Source organism: Ylistrum balloti, unplaced genomic scaffold (genome assembly GCF_031769215.1).
Source record: "Ylistrum balloti isolate Yb309-2 unplaced genomic scaffold, AGI_CSIRO_Ybal_v1 Utg370000, whole genome shotgun sequence".
Lineage (NCBI taxonomy): Eukaryota > Metazoa > Mollusca > Bivalvia > Pectinida > Pectinidae > Ylistrum > Ylistrum balloti.
Window position 1 is genome coordinate 746440 of NW_026782078.1, and position 18012 is coordinate 764451.

Here is an 18012-nt window from a genome sequence, read left to right on the forward strand (position 1 = left end):
TCATCATCAGTGATAACAATTTGTCTAGCCTGCTTCATACATCTAATCTATCCTTTGAGGACTTCTTAATGATGCTAGCGTATATACTTATATTTAAACTACAAGCTAAGGATATCACAATAGGCCTAAACAGGATTATACAAAAGACACACTTGAATCGGCGCTTCCAATACAAATTAGGAATAATATTCAGCAGAGTCAAATAATGATATATACACCATCATACTACTGTTTCGTCCCTTGGTTAGGCACGAGCCAAGATGAGACAAGTTCATTATTCAATCAAACTGGTTATTGTCAAAAATCATCATCTGACAGAAATATATTTTGTACATTTATATGACACGTGGGAACAAAAACTTAGTCATCGAACTGATGTCTTGTACTTGTTATATCACTGTCTGTCACTGTCTGTACCTCAAATTGATTCATCAATGTTGCAACATTTAACGATCTGAGTATGCCCGCAAATTCTAGAAGTAGTCAATTAGTGTTTCGTGTTAACTGATGGGTGATATTACCCTACACAGCTGTTTGCTTTGATACAATTAATCACTGCTGTTTATCATTTATTACACAAATATCATTCTATACAACAAACCCAAATAGGAGTCTCATCCGAGAAATACATCCAATTATCAAATTATGTAATACAGCGCACAATCTTGTCGGAATGTCCAGGTAGCTAGAGTATATGGTGCAGTTTCTAATCAATTTATAAAATGAAACACAGTCATAACGTAATTGTTTCAATATAAAGTACTATTATGAACGAGTAAGGATCTACCGTACGATACACATGTAGTGTGCACACATAGAAATTTTCTTGAGCACAAACAATTGTACAATGCGAGTTTAAACATTTTCATTATTGATAAAGCATCTTGAAACATCTAGAGAACTTGAAGACTTTCTGTTGGATCAGGATTGCTATTTCACTATTAGTACAAATCCATTTTTCAAACAAAATGAAGGTTTAGATCATAAAGCAGGATGATTATAGAAGTTAAATATTTGATAGTACATTTGCTGTTTTGTAATGTTTCAATGCATTGTACAGTGTATGACAGAAATCAATTAGACAATCATATCACATTGCGCTCGGTTCATTAGGAAATTTGTTTACATGAAATATTGAAATGAATGAATATATCGACATTTTCAATCGTTATTACACAGGTCTATTTTCATAAACGCTTAAAGAAAAAAATAATGACACGGCCAACGAAAGGAAGAATACCTAACAAACATTGCCGATGTCATTTAACACTGCAAAGCACTTTTATCAAACGCTGGGTTTTTTGTTTGTTATAATTTCTTAGCAACAACATTTAGCTAAGTATCAAATGCTGGTACGGTTATTTTTTTATATTTTTTTATTTTTTGTTTTGTTTTGCTTGTTTTCTTTTGTTTTTCAGTGTCAGGGCACAACACATGGTAAATGTCAGTTGTCAAGGTTGTAATATTAATCAATACAGTTACCTTATATACCTGTATACAGGTAGATAGGTACCAGCATGTTAAGTCAACATATATATATATATATATATACCTGTATACAGGTAGATAGGTACCAGCATGTTAAGTCAACAGGTATCTCTACATCAGTCTTAGTCACATGATCATCATTATAAAACACAGTGTCTCGGATGTGAAACATGTAGTGTGTTTGAGACCAGGACAACAATGCTCGTGAAAACATCTCTCCATCTCGTGGTGCTGGCTGGTTTGGCCCTCTCAGTGGTATCCAGCCATATTGTTAAGGGAAAGGGAAACAATGACGACCAGCCTGGACAATCTAGACACGACGGGAAACGGGCCATGGACAATATGTACAAAGGCAAGTCGAGAATTATACCTGATAAACAGTATATAATATTTGAAATTGTGAAAAACAACCTTGAATTTGCAACTGGAGTCTTTTTTCATTTGTTAGTAATTGGTATTAGCATTAAGTTGAGAACTAAAGTTTTCTTTATAAATGCTTAGTATTTTCATTCGATTTTATTTAAAGAAAATATTAGTTTTTTCCTAAAAAAAAATAGCGAAAGACACATAATAAAGCATATCGTATCATGGATATCGCAAATGTAATTATACTCCAAAGTCGGTATCGTAACACCGCCAATATTTGGTTATTAACATTATTTTGACGATACAATGTATTTGACATCACAAGAATTATGACTATGATTTACAACCAAACCATGATATAGATAAAATGTTGTAATTTCTTAAATGTATACAAAATGTGCAGGTATGATGGAGTCTTTTAAGACAAGTTTTGTTCCCGGATCCAAGAAGGACGACGGTAATGGTAATGGTGGTGACGCTTCCCCTAGTGATTGGAAGAATATGATACCGGGTTTCGCGAAAGGTTTTATTCCTGATAGTGCAGAGGTATGTACAATATGGGTAGAGTTCTTTACAGATTTAGCACAGGTACGTAATGCAAGGCTATATAAATGTACTGGGATTGTAGAGTTACGCACGGTGAGGAATCGGTGTCTTTATGTTGTAGTTGTAGAGGTACGTAAGTTAAGGCTATATAAATGTACTGGGATTGTAGAGTTACGCACGGTGAGGAATCGGTGTCTTTATGTTGTAGTTGTAGAGGTACGTAATGCAAGGCTATATAAATGTACTGGGATTGTAGAGTTACGCACGGTGAGGAATCGGTGTCTTTATGTTGTAGTTGTAGAGGTACGTAATGCAAGGCTATATAAATATCCTGGGATTGTAGAGTTACGGAAGTTGAGAAATCGGTGTCTTTATGTTGTAGTTGTAAAGGTACGTAATGCAAGGCTATATAAATGTACTGGGATTGTAGAGTTACGGAAGTTGAGGAATCGGTGTCTTTATGTTGTAGTTGTAGAGGTACGTAATGCAAGGCTATATAAATGTACTGGGATTGTAGAGTTACGCACGGTGAGGAATCGGTGTCTTTATGTTGTAGTTGTAGAGGTACGTAATGCAAGGCTATATAAATGTACTGGGATTGTAGAGTTACGGAAGTTGAGGAATCGGGGTCTTTATGTTGTAGTTGTAGAGGTACGTAATGCAAGGCTATATAAATGTACTGGGATTGTAGAGTTACGCACGGTGAGGAATCGGTGTCTTTATGTTGTAGTTGTAGAGGTACGTAATGCATGGCTATATAAATGTACTGGGATTGTAGAGTTACGGAAGTTGAGGAATCGGGGTCTTTATGTTGTAGTTGTAGAGGTACGTAATGCAAGGCTATATAAATGTACTGGGATTGTAGAGTTACGCACGGTGAGGAATCGGTGTCTTTATGTTGTAGTTGTAGAGGTACGTAATGCAAGGCTATATAAATGTACTGGGATTGTAGAGTTACGCACGGTGAGGAATCGGTGTCTTTATGTTGTAGTTGTAGAGGTACGTAATGCAAGGCTATATAAATGTACTGGGATTGTAGAGTTACGGAAGTTGAGAAATCAGTGCCCTTATATAGGTAAGGATATATCAATGTAAAGATTGATATTGTGTTTTGTATCTAAACAAATCATTTCTGATGCTACCTAGATAAGTGTCTATGGTATATTGCTTGTTTTTATCATTATTTCTTTGCTGGGGTATGTAATATACGTAATTTTATGATAGTGAACATATTTCCTGTTTAAGATTGAGATAATGGGTTAAAATATAATAACATGAACGTTGAATGAAAATTGCGGAAATGTTTTCAAAATGAAAATGAGGCTGACACCATATATATTTCCCGTTTCTATTTTATTGACGAATTAGAATTTAATGATTAATAATTTTATAAAGGAAAGTAACAAATTCTGATCTGGTTCGTTCTAGTTTGATGTAATATAAGCATGTTTTTGCTGTACGAGTTGATAGTTAATTATTCATACTTCATATAAAAGATGTATAAGTGTTTTGTGTTTTCACCAGGATGGTACAGATAACAGCACTGTCAGTGAGGACGCTGTTACAGATTCTTCTGCCACAAACTCAACTTCAATGGGCATCGAGGGATCGTTCAAGGTCAACGCTGCCCTCAAAGATGACAAATCCACTGCAGACGAAACAATGACGTCACAAGATGGCGAGTCAGTCGATACCACCGCGCTACCGGAAGTTCTGTCAACTGACGACAATGTTCCGTCGGAATATGGACTTCTTACTGGTGAGAATGACCTAGCGAATATCAATACACAGTCAAGCGAAACAGGAGCAATGGAAACTCCAACAGATTTGTCTGGCACAAATGAGGAACAAGATGGTGACATGACACAATTAGAAAACGATTTAGCGGAAACAACAGATGAAGACCTTAATCCTCAGGGAGACACTGGCACACAGTTAGATGATACAGAAACAGATTTGAAAGAAAAGGAGCCGGACACAGATGCAAAAAAGGTATATACCTAAGAATTAAGGCATTCATTATGTTGTTAAAATATTTGCTGATTTTTTTTGTAGTGATCAAGACAGGGCACTACCTAGATGACGTCACGATAATTATCACGTGATGTTCAGGAAATATTAACTGTTCAGGATCACATTGTTTGTCTACGTTATAATGATTTGTATTGTTTATGTTGAAAGTTATTGAATTGACTAAGAACGAACAATACTCTTCACTTGTATGATGTATATGTAATTAATTATTATTATTAACTGTCAGTTACCAGAGCGAAAAAAAAATTCATGTAAAAATATTGAAGAATTTCAGTTTCGCAGCCGATTAGAATTATTAGAATCATCAGCTCGAAATGACGACCCCAATATGATTCTTGTGAAGATATTCTGTGTTATTGTTAGATTTCTACGTAAGCTATATAATTACCACTTTTTCTATGCGTTATTGGACATGCTAACCGAGCATATATAGTCTATGTTTCTAAAGATGGCTATGAGTGGTAAGGCGTCCCTCAAGCACGATGAGAAGCCGGTCACTGATGTAGAAGAAAAGAAGGAAACTACCATTTAGTCCTCACGGTACCACTAATAAAACATTGAATAACTGAACATGTACGTAACTGTAGTCTTTAATGCTGATTATAGATATAGTAAAATAACAATTCTCAAAAAGTACAGGCAATGTCCCTGTATTAAAGTTATTGAAACATTGATATAACACAAACTAAATTATCATTTCATGTGTGTTGCAACAATGCAACATGGAGTGTTTTGAGTATTACTGCTTGTGCTTTGAAATAATGTTAATCTATAGAACCAAATTAAATGTTTTAACTCAACACTTGTTTGTTCGCCCCAATTTGTTAAGAATATCTTAATATATCGTCAATTGATTACAGATCTTTTTCTTATTTTGTTTTGTCTTGTATATTTCAGATTCCCACCAATCCAAACATGGCAATCCTGTAAATATCTCGTATATAAATGTACAACTGCAGAAAACCAATAAAATGGTTTACAAGAAAACTGACATTGTTTGGTCTTACTTTCAAATATCCCTAAAATATGTTCTAACCTAGAGATAGAAACTTATCTGTGTTACAACCTATCAATAATGGTTTAAATGACAGGTCACATGGACCTTGTTGTTTCATTGACAGTTCACATTGACTTTATTTTCCAATGACCCTATGACCTCTTGAGTCCAGTACAGATCACCTTATTCTCTAGACGTGATTGCAAATTGTATCAATTGAATGTGAACTGTATGATTATTCATCTTTTATCAAACCCGTCACACTAGCAACATGAATGCTTGACTAAGATATTAAAGGAGGGACTCACTATAAGCTACACCTTACAATATACGAAATCTATGGAAATGGGGGAAGGTTAGTCAGTATTTTAGGATACTATTCCTGAATTTATATTGGAGATCTCGCGAAGGCATCAGATGTCACTCACACAAGGTAAAGTAAACAATGATATCAGAAATCGTTTTCCTAATAAAGTAGAATTCATCAAATGAAATTGGCTACCGTTTCTTGAACAAAGTTGAAAGCATACTTTTTTCTTGACACTCGGATAGGATGTAAAATTTAGATAATGAAGCACTGAATACAAAACGAAAACTTTATTTGAAAAACAAAGATGAAAGTTTTGTTACGATGTTACCAAATGCATACTTCTAGATAACAAATAACGATTGATTATCATACCGCCTTTAAAATTGTTATTAGGGTATTCATTCTTCTGGAAACAATATAATAATATTCTTCAATTATATATGAATTTGTTTTTAAAAAATTCTGATTAGAAATAGCGATAAGTCTTTTATTGCCAAAAGGATAATGGCCGTCTGTCAATCATTTCGTATTCTCATTAGCAACTAAATCAAACGGGCACAACCAAGGACCAAGGGAAACCTATCTGTGGAATTCGAGAATGATACATCCAGTACCTCTCAAAAATAGGGATAACAAACTAATTCAAAATCCAAGATGGCCTCCTATCAGCCTTTTTATCTGATCAGTCACAAAATCAAACAGGCACAACATGGAATCAATGCCAATTTACTTATAATATTCTCAAGAAAAAATTGAAAACAAGCTTTAATTGTCAAAATCAAACATGGCCATCTTGTTTTGTGATCAGTCCCAAAATCAAACGGTCACAACCAGGGATCAGGGGAAAACTACACATGAAATTTGAGACAGATCTATCAAGTACTTCTCAAGAAATATGCTAACAAACTTTCGTTGTAAAAACCCAATATGGTCGCCTATAGGCTATTTTATTGTCTGAATCGTCCCAAAATCAAAAGGAACCTGTGTTTGATATTTGAGAGAGAACCATCCCATACTTCTCAAGATATAGCGATAACAATATTTCACCATAAACCCAAATATCAGTCGGCCAAAACCAAAACAGGAATACCTAGGGGACAAGAGTAACTTACATGAAATTTGAGAGATTCATACAGTACTTAATAGCGATAACAAACTTTCTTAGATAAAATGTAAAAATCAAGGAAGACCGCCTGTCGACAATTTTGTTTTTTTCTGATCAGTCTTAAAAATCAAACGGACATAACTTAGGATCAACGGTGATCATGATCTACATATGAAGTTTGAGAGATCCATCCAGTACTTGTCAAAAAATAGCAATAACAAAAATTGTTAAATGAAGGATCGACCACGGACTACTAACGGAGGATAATTTTAATAACCGACCAGCATCAGATGGTGGGCTTAAAAAGGAAAGTCAATACCGAAAAATCCACGTGCAATGAAGGTTTGGAAAATATATTGTGATTTTTAAGGAACGACAACTCTGGCAGAGATTTGTATCACATAAGACGGGGAGTACATCGACAGGGGTCATGGCCCGTGTGGGGACTGTCCACTCTCAGCACGCTAAGATCCCTCTGTGGCTTTTAGAAAAAGCGTAGTCGTAATAACGTCGGTCCAGGGGTTTCTGGATAGTGTTAGGATATACAAATACTTTTAAGGCATTTAACAGACTTTAAAATTATCCTCATATAAATAAAATCTGAGTAAACCCCCTATTCTTCCTTTCATCTTCTGGACATGTTTCAACTGAGTTGGTATAAGGCATTATTAGGCTTTGGAGCCGTCTTCTAAAACTAGTATAAATAAACGTTAACCGATGCCGACGGTTTCATCCTACTGAGGGGGGTGCAGGTCGCCCCCTCACGTCGCCATAACTCTGACGTTTGTCGGTGAGACGATACTTGGACACGGGAGGGGAAAAACAGAATTCCTGTCAAACTACCAAGCAGACAGGAGTCACTAATTTCCGGTTCCCACCACCATACGTTCGGTTCTCCCTCTGACCTCAAATTTCCTATCCCATATCCGAATTTTCTCCCTTCAAAATGGCATATAACAGTTTTGTTTAGAAGATATACACGTTTATTATTTACTTACATTGATGTCCTAATGAAGGAACATTTTATAACCAGTAGTAATGAGACAGGTTCTTATAAAGCGTCCAAGTGAACAGTCAGTCGATAGTTGTGTTCTATATAGTAGTTCTTGTTCGATTTCGTTAAATTGTGTAGAGTTCTCACTTGTCAGTATTTCTTTAGTTATAACACTCTAGTTACTTGTCGATTGAAATGCTGACATTCGTGACCATGATGCTCTTGTCTACCCTCTTGTTTAATCTCTTGATCAACTGTAGACATGGATGACAAGTTCAAAATTTTCATATTCTTTAACTGATATATCGAAGGCATATACATCTGCAGTCTCGTCTTATGTTCGTCCAAATTGTGATACCAAATAAATGTAGATACGTGTTTGCAAAAACAAGATTTTTGTCTTTGTTTGTATTCATAATATATCGATACCATAAATCAACAGGTTAACTTGGCATTTATCAAGATATCGAAGAGAGATAATGAAAAATATTTATTGGTGCCGTGAATGACATTTTCTTGGATAAATTACATGTTGACATGTGGCATTGACAAAATCTGATGGTACTTTGTTCTTTTAAGTATTCAAAACGAAAAAAAGAACACTGTCTGAACATATTCTAGATTAGACCCCATAATTAACTCTCTGTAACACTCTGTTAACATGTACTGTAGTACATTAACACTGCGGTTACATGAATCCTATTATTATTATATATAAATGTATATAGAAACAATGTGTACGTGTATTATTCTATCACTATATATAAATGTATATATAAACTATGTTATTAAATCTATTATTCTATCACTGTATATAAATGTATATAGAAACACTGTGTACGTGTATTATTCTATCACTATATATAAATGTATATATAAACTATGTTATTAAATCTATTATTCTATCACTGTATATAAATGTATATAGAAACACTGTGTGTAAATGTATTATTCTATCACTGTATATAAATGTATATAGAAACACTGTGTATAAATGTATTATTCTATCACTGTATATAAATGTATATAGAAACACTGTGTGTACATGCTTTATTTCATATACATGAGCACCTCTATCATTTTAGCAACATATTACAACGCAGTCATGTCTTCTGTCCCAACATTTTGTTTTGTTCATGGTGTCTTTCTGTCAACTTTATCGATGTCATTATATTTGTCACCACTTTGTACATGATATTTTAAGATTTTAAATAAGGTGTATTTTAAGAGATTGGATGGATTATAACATTAATACATGTACAACTAAATATCATTTCCAGTTTGTGTTAGAAAGCATATATGTTTTGTTAAATCAATACTTTCAACCAAATAAACCATGCAATGTTGTTTAGTCATTAAGAAAAGGCTCCTGATTTAAGAATATACACATAAACATTCGTGAAATCAATGTATGATAAAGAATTTTACAAAAGACAAAGTGAATAACACTTTTCAATATAAATTTAAAGATAATGGTGAGCTGAGCCCCAAATTCGAATACACTGCTGGATTCATATGAAAAAATGGCCGAAATTGGAAAAACATAGTAAAAGGGCTGACGGAGAAACGTGTAAGTATACTAAATCATACATTTAAATACACGCATCAGTATATGGAAATGTACTTCCATTTGTAAGGTATATATCTATTTCATGATAGATGTGACTAGTATAAGACAGTTTCATCATTCTAACACAAACATTGATAAGCGAAAAATACACGTTAGCGCTTTATGACTAATCAGTTATAATTACAATAACACCCAATACATATGTTTGTTATTACGCACTTCAGTATGACCTAGAGGGGCTATGGCTGCCTGAATGTTCCTGTTGTTTTCATTTTGACGTCATAGCTTTATGACGTGATATGCATTGTGACATCACCAAAAAATTATAGAATGAGCGAGAATATATCAATTTAACATTTTGTATCGGTTAAATTAAATACTATTTGCATTAATGTCTGTGAAAGTTTACTTTCTAAAAAACATAACATTGGTTTTCCATTTCATATGAAACTCGACGCGATTTTTTTTACCTTTCTATCACGTGGTAAATGGAGAACGAAGTAACCAGTACTGACATTGGTTTAAGCATAGTCTCGGTATACACATTTAGAATAGAAAAGAGAGAAAAAAAGGAAAAAACGCAAAAAAGCAACACGATCTGAATAGTCTTAAAGTTAATTTGAAGCATTTGAAACCGTTTCTATCCCTATATTTTTGTCTTTCGACAAAAGCTTTGTCCTAAGTAATAAAGATATATGTTTTGATGCACACTGAAACAGCTTTTCCAATGAATATGAAATATTTATTGTTGGACACCTGTCAGTTGTACAAACACATTACTAGTGTATTGTCTCTTTGTTTAACTACCAGCATTATGCTGATTATAGATATACATGTAAAAATGCGTCACCAAATGGATCTTAGTGTGATCACGTCATTTACCTAAGAAGGCATAGAGACTGTGTTGTATTAAACATTCGTGGACACTATGGCCAGGAAGGTAGACATATCATTGCTATTTGTCTTCGTTCTATTGTTATACTTTCCCCAACTTTCGAACGGATCTGATGATGAGCAGACCAAACACCATGACAAGCGAGCTATGGGTGGCATGTTTAAAGGTAATACTAACGAAATTCAAAAAAACTTTTATCCTAAACTCCGACTTACATAATTTCTTATTGAAGAAATCCTCTGAAATCGGCAATCTTAGTTTTTTTAAAGTGGGAGGACAACCCAAAGCATAATTAATACAATATCTGTTCACTATTTGTCGATCAGTAAACTGTGAAAAAGAGAGGAATACTTTGATAAAAACTTGAGATCATTAAGCGTCAATGTGATTGGTTTAGCCTATTTGTTGTTTGGTGGCTACATTAAGGAGTTTTTATACATAGTACTTACACTGTAGTTTATTTGATGTTTGTTGTAAAAGTAGAGGACAGTTATTAATGATTTAATAAACGAACGATTATATCTGTGATTTGCTATCAATGTGAAGGAATGTAACCAATACCTTTCTATGTATCTGCAGACATCTTGAAATCTATTAAAACCAACTTCGTCCCGGGCAGTAAGAGTAAGAATCAGAAAGGAGGCGACGGAGGAGACGGCAATGCCGGGGGATCGTCCAGTGGCTCCTGGAAAAACATGATACCTGACATAGCTAAGGCGTTTATACCAGACGGAGACCAGGTATAGTGAACATATTTCTATCACATCAATCGACAATGAGTAACACAAGTGTCAAAATATTGTAGGAGCTTCATCTTTCGGCTGGAGGGCAAATCGTTATGGCATACACATAGTTACAATAATTTTAGATATTTTCTTCTTCAAAATCTACGTATAAATCACTATGATTAAACATTTAGATAACTTAGCTATATAACGTAAGCATCACTGGTAACACTTGTTCATTTGGAATACTATCTTTGCGGTACAGGATAACAGCACCTCGACAGAAGACATGCAGGATAACGATTCCAGCTCTAACGTCACAGAGGTAGATCCACAGGCCACTGAAGTCAATGCAGGAGTAACAGAGAACATGGGACAAGATACAAAAGTGAACAAACAGGATAGCGGGACCCAAGACGACATATCAGAAGATGATTATGATACACAGGCAAGTGGCAAGACAGATGATAAACATGATTCAAAAGCGGACAATGGTTCAGGCGAAAAGCAAGACAAAACAACTGAGAAACAGAATGCGAAAGTTAATGAAGGAATAACTGAAAATATGGGCCCCAATGTAGATTCGAATATGATGGTCAATGAAACAGGTGATAATATGACGCAACATGAATCAATTACCCAGCTACCGACAGGTGTGCACGATACGGCGTTAAACGCTGTTCATGACAATGATAAGGCAGCAGCACTGTCGTGGGAAGATGAATCACAGGAAGCAGAACAAGAAAAGGAAGAATCAGAAAAGCAGAAAAGTAACGACGATCTGAAAAAGACCGAGGAAGCCGAAGTAAAAGTTAATGCCGGTGTTACTGAAAATCTGGGTAATGACAATGTCAACCCAAAGCCAGCTAAATCTGGCTTATCTGACAACGACCATGATGTCAACTCCAACACAACAGTTTCCACAGGAAATGCACTTATGTTTGAACAAAGCCAACCTTTGTCATGGGAAAGCGAATCACCGGAGGTCCTAGAGGATGAAATAGAAAAAGAACGTCAAACAAGACGATAGGTAAGTATTGGGAAATTCATTTCCCATTGATCTGAGTTGGGCTGAAATAATAATTCGTCAAAGTTTTATGAGTCATTATATGGGTATTGAGTCTGATTTTGAGTCGCCTCCTATATCTTAGTCTTTCTAGGACTCATCAGTGATTCCAAGGCAAAACAAACTGTTATGAATCTTTCGTTTTACGTCTTAAATACTTATTTTATGTTTATAAAAATTGTTTCTTGAAATATGTCGTTGAATCCTGCTTATATCTACATCTGATTTTAGAGATAAAAGAAATACTTATATGCTCACAGAATTTGACATATCCTGTTTCATTTGCATTGTTACCAATAATGTATAATAATTATCAATATTTCATAGAAATTGGTGTTATCACATTTTCCTTTTCTTTCAGGAGATGACAAGCGAAATACAAGTGGACATAAAATGAAAAGTCACAATGACAATATGTTAAAATTATTTTCATCAATAATTGCTTCGGATTGTGGTAAAATATAGACATCAGTAATAGTGAGAGTGTATTAAACGTGCTGCAGTTTTACATCAGTCATATGAACTCTAAGAATATTCGGTGATCTTGACTGTAACACATGTTTTTGTATTTGTAAGAGTGTTATGCAATTAAAAGAAAGATATATAGATTCTGTTCAGTATTTGGCCTTTTGCCTTAAGCTTACAGTTTCTGCTCGAGATCTCGCTATTTTTCATAAAGGACATAACAAAAGAATTTTTTTTTAAATCTCAAGTTAGAGTTTTAAAAGGCAATATATGCACTAAGAAATGGATTATTCACTGACCTTGTAAAACGTACAGATATTAAAAGTGTATGTGTTCCGGGAGGTAGTGAAGTGATAATACAAATAATAAATGTTACGTATTCTGTCATGTATACATTTACGTGAATGACAAAGTGAAAATAACCAACTGTGTCTGATTATGGGATAGATGAAATCAGCGCTATCCCAGCCTGGAATCGCTATCAATATCATATTGTACCTTGGACTGAAAAATAATTTAACATATATATTTCCAAAAAAAATAAATAAATACAGCACCGTATTTCGAACTAAAACTAAATGAACCAAGAGCAATACTGAACTACTAAAAAGTATACAGGTAAATAGACCAGGAGTTCCTGAATGGGTAAGAGTCTTCTTCATTGACAGCATAGCCGTGTTAATCTAGGATTGGCTTCCTAATCATAGGTTAGAAATAACAAAACTGCAAGATGCACTAGAAATTATACCTATAAACTTCCATTTTCCTTACTCCTTCTAGATCGTCATATGTTCTTAATTCGTTCAATTAATTTTGATTTCTTCTCAGTCGCCTCCTACATTTAAGAAAATGGTCCTTAACATCACTAACAAGTACTTGAAGGACGAAACAGTTATAAGACGCAGATTTATTCTTTATATGACACTACAGTTTCATATAACGGCGATATCCACAAGTGTCTTTTGTACAATAGAACTCAAATTTGATGAAACTATGGCATAGATATAAACAAAAGAAAGATTTACATGGATATTCCTGAAAAAGCACAAGGAGAATAGGATAAGTTGTCTCAGAAGAGTAAGTGTTTTCAATATAAACAAAACTGGAACTATCAAACATACTAACGAGTATCAAACACGTCTAACTTCATACCACACCAGTTGTGTGAATATTTCTCCTATCAAATCATTATGAGTTCCGTTAAACTCTTCCATCAGCCTGCAAATTTCGAAACCATGAGTTGTGAGTTTCAATTGCAAGTCATTATATCGGGAACAAGCCTTTGAATATCTAATCAAGTTCGACAAACGCCATATATGAGATGTAAGGAGTGCAAGGCTGTTGATATCCAGAAATGGAAAATTCACAATACGGAAATTAAAGTCATCATACTTATTGTACAACCCTCCCTGTTGGTTTCGTTGTTTAAAAAAAAGTCAAGGTACGAAGCTCATGTAGACGAGTCTGTCGTGTCTTAGGTTATCAATTCAGTGAAGCTTTACGATAGACATTACTGATAAATCTCTTGTTGTCGACGTCGTCGTTATATCTGAAAGTGATATTAAAAGCTCTTTGATAATTCAGCCACGCATGAAAACAAAAACAAATCCGCCAAGAGAGGAGAACAAGTTATTCGTAAAGGTATACCAATTAACTGCTGGAATATATTACCGCAAAACATTAAAGAGATGTTATCAACGAGAAACGCGCGGAATACGTTTTAATGTTGTTCATATGTTACATAATGTATTTCTAGATACATGGTAAACAAACAACCTGTTAGTAAAACTGACACCGGTGCAATAGATATTTTACTTTATCATAATATCATCAGCTCATACCATCTATTCCAAACCCATATATTTCACAAAATACATTAATTTCTACAATGCTACAAGGGAAAAGTCATTATATTAAGTCATGAAGTTTTCATCAAGTAAGTTAGTGAGTTGAAAAGTCGAATGCTATATCAAAAAAAGTTTTGGAGCAGATCTTCTTAGTTTATTAAAAGGTTATGAAAGGTCATAGCTTTAGTACCCAGACACACAGAAAGAAGGAAAGATATGGATCAGCAGATAACAACGCTGACGTAAAAGTTATGGTTCCATAGCTAAGGCGATCAGCATTCTGGCACGTTTAATAAAGAAACCATTTTTAACGGTGTATATCATGTTAATGAACTATCAAAAACTGTACCATAGAAGAATATAATTCATGGAAGTCATTGGGCTGGATGAGCATGGTATATAAAACATAAAGACAATACCAACATGGTAACATAATCATAATTCAAACTCAAATTCCATAAAACTAGGGGAATATATGAACAAAGGAGAGATTTACACGGAGACTCCTGAAAAAGTTCCATGAAAATAAGCCCATATAAACATTGGTCAATCCAAGTAAGTAATGTCACGTTCTCAAATGAGAACAAGGTATACAACAACGGAACCAAAAGGCAAATTAACGAGCATCAAACACGTCCAGCTTCATGTCGCTCAGAGAAATAGAATATTTCTCAATGAGATCACTATGGCGACCATAAAACCATAATTGTCATCAACCTGCATTTTAGAACCATTGTGGTAAGAGTTTGTCAGTCAGTTGACGACATCTTGTACGATAAATCGTGATAATTGGAACTGGCCCTTGAATATCGAATCAGTTGTGACAAGTAAATACCAAAGGTTGGAGATGCAGGGATATTGCTATCCAGAAATGTAATTAATTTTATCTAATACTAAACTTACATTCGATTTTGGGTAATAGTACAAAGAACGTCTTATAAAAATGCTTTAGAACTGCAGACTCCAAGATTTAAAGGGGGAAAAATCACAATTCTAGTTTTTGTCGTTCATACTAGCATACTATAGTTTTTCAATATATGTCATTTCAATAAATAAGTTTGTGTAGCCTGATTTTTTTTCCACATGTTTTGTAAGAGGAAATAAGATTTTCTCAAACTATTCACATAAATAGCAATAAGTACTCCTAACCAATTAAATTACTTCACTCATTGTTAGAGGTACACAACACACTATATCAAACTATACAGCAGTGTCAGATAGGAACGAGATACGTTATAACACAGCGTAAACAAAACCAAAAAAACAAGAGCACACCGCAATGCCATCAAAATCGTCATTCACATTAAACTAGATGGAAATATTCACAAATAAAAGAGGCCCTTTTTAAAAAGCACACTTAGTTCTGATGTTCCTGAAGACTTTTTTCACCCGTCAAATTATTCAGGTAAGTTATGTTTCATTATCATCCACCTGATACACAAAGTCATCGAACACATTACTGGCCCAATTTTCTATTTGAAAATTTGTCTTTTGTTCATGCATTGCCCATCTTTCACAAGTTTTAAACTTTTACAAAAAAAAGTACTTGTAGTACGCCAAAGCGTCAAGTAACGAATTTACAATGTACCGCAATACCAATAACACAGATAGACTATACCTAGCGCCAATAACACAGATAGACTATACCTAGCGCCAATAACACAGATAGACTATACCTAACTATACCCAAGCGCAAATAATACGGTCAGAAATAATACAATTAGACTAGAAACCTAGCGCCAATAAACACAGGTTACGCCTTAGCGCCAATAAACACAGTCTACGCCTTAGTGCCAATAAACAAACTACGTTTTAGTGCCAATAAACACAATTACAATATACACAAATGTATTCTAACGCCAGTTAACAGAAACCTTTGCGCCAATAAGACACAGTAAGACTACACCTTAACGCCAATAAACACAGACCAGACCTGAGAGCCATTAAACAAAATTAGACTATACCTTAGCGTCAATGAACACAGGAAGACTATACCTTAGCGCCAATAACACACTTAGACTATACCTTAGCGCCAATAACACTTTTAGACTACACCTTAGCAACAATAAACACGGTCAGTGTACCACATAAAAACATTTAGAAAATAATAAAAGCGCACAGTGTATACCACCATCGCCAATAATACATGGGAAAATATACTCAACTGTCAATAAAAGCGGTCAAAATATACCACAGCGCCAATATATCAGTGTATACCACAGCGCCAATAAACATCGATAAAATATACATAGCGCCAATATACAATAAAAGCGGTTAGCGCCAATATACACGGGAAAATACACCATAGCGCCAATATACACGGGAAAATATACCATAGCGCCAATATACACGGGAAAATATACCATAGCGCCAATAAACATCGATAGAATATACTCAACTGTCAATAAAAGCGGTCAGTGTATACCACAGCGCCAATAAAAGCGGTCAGTGTATACCACAGCGCCAATAAACATCGATAGAATATACTCAACTGTCAATAAAAGCGGTCAGTGTATACCACCGCGCCAATAAAAGCGGTCAGTGTATACCACAGCGCCAATAAAAGCGGTCAGTGTATACCACATAGCCAATAAAGGCGGTCAGTGTATACCACATCGCCAATAAAAGCGCACAGTGTATACCACATCGCCAATAAACATCGATAGAATATACTCAACTGTCAATAAAAGCGGTCAGTGTATACCACAGCGCCAATAAAAGCGGTCAGTGTATACCACATCGCCAATAAAAGCGCACAGTGTATACCACAGTGCCAATAAAAGCGGTCAGTGTATACCACATCGCCAATAAAAGCGGTCAGTGTATACCACAGCGCCAATAAAAGCGGTCAGTGTATACCACAGTGCCAATAAAAGCGGTCAGTGTATACCACATCGCCAATAAAAGCGGTCAGTGTATACCGCAATGACAATAAAAGCGGTCAGTGTATACCACAGCGCCAATAAAAGCGGTCAGTGTATACCACAGCGCCAATAACTCGAGATTTCTGTCCACTACCCTATCTAACGCTCAGACATTGTGTTTACAGATATATATATATCTAACACTAAGACATAGTTTTTACATATGTATATGTGCATATATATGTATATGTGTATTTTCGTTTTCATCCAAAAAACCATTTACGAAACGGATTTAAGTATCTAGATGCATTCCCACAAATTTGATTGGTGTGTTTTAGAAATGTTTTACCAGTAAATAACAATTGTGAGAACCGAATTTTTAAGTCGGAATCATAGTTACAACATCAATAAAAATGTGCATGCTATGTTACGTAGACTGTTCACTACATCACGTGAATGTGTAAGGCTACAGAGAGAGATGCACGACTGGTACATCTGTTTGCTGGTTAGGCTGTTCATTCTACAGAGGGGTATTATACCCGTAGTTTGTGGTCCCTACACGGGGTACAGAGGGACTAATGGAGGTTCTTTCCAGGACGTATTATTTGGTGAGTGTTGTCTTTTCTACCAAGTAAATGGCAAGTTCGTTATTGTTGTTCCCGTCAACGGTTTTGTTTGAGATATAGTAGAGAATATATCTATTTTTTGTTATTTTTGTCTAATTAACGATATCAGTCATA

General features: G+C 34.9%; 2 protein-coding genes across 2 annotated transcripts; both read left to right on the forward strand.

The window, feature by feature from the left end:
* Nucleotides 1-1686: 1686 nt before the first annotated feature.
* On the forward strand, nucleotides 1687-4966 carry LOC132548047 (uncharacterized). The gene is made up of 4 exons (XM_060211870.1): nucleotides 1687-1840; nucleotides 2258-2400; nucleotides 3925-4392; nucleotides 4868-4966. The coding sequence occupies exons 1-4, from the start codon at nucleotides 1687-1689 to the stop codon at nucleotides 4964-4966; spliced, it is 864 nt and encodes a 287-aa protein (XP_060067853.1).
* Nucleotides 4967-10338: 5372 nt separating this feature from the next.
* On the forward strand, nucleotides 10339-12060 carry LOC132548077 (uncharacterized). Its single transcript, XM_060211900.1, has 3 exons — nucleotides 10339-10471; nucleotides 10885-11045; nucleotides 11296-12060. Exons 1-3 carry the CDS (start codon nucleotides 10339-10341, stop codon nucleotides 12058-12060), a joined length of 1059 nt encoding a protein of 352 aa, XP_060067883.1.
* Nucleotides 12061-18012: the final 5952 nt, after the last annotated feature.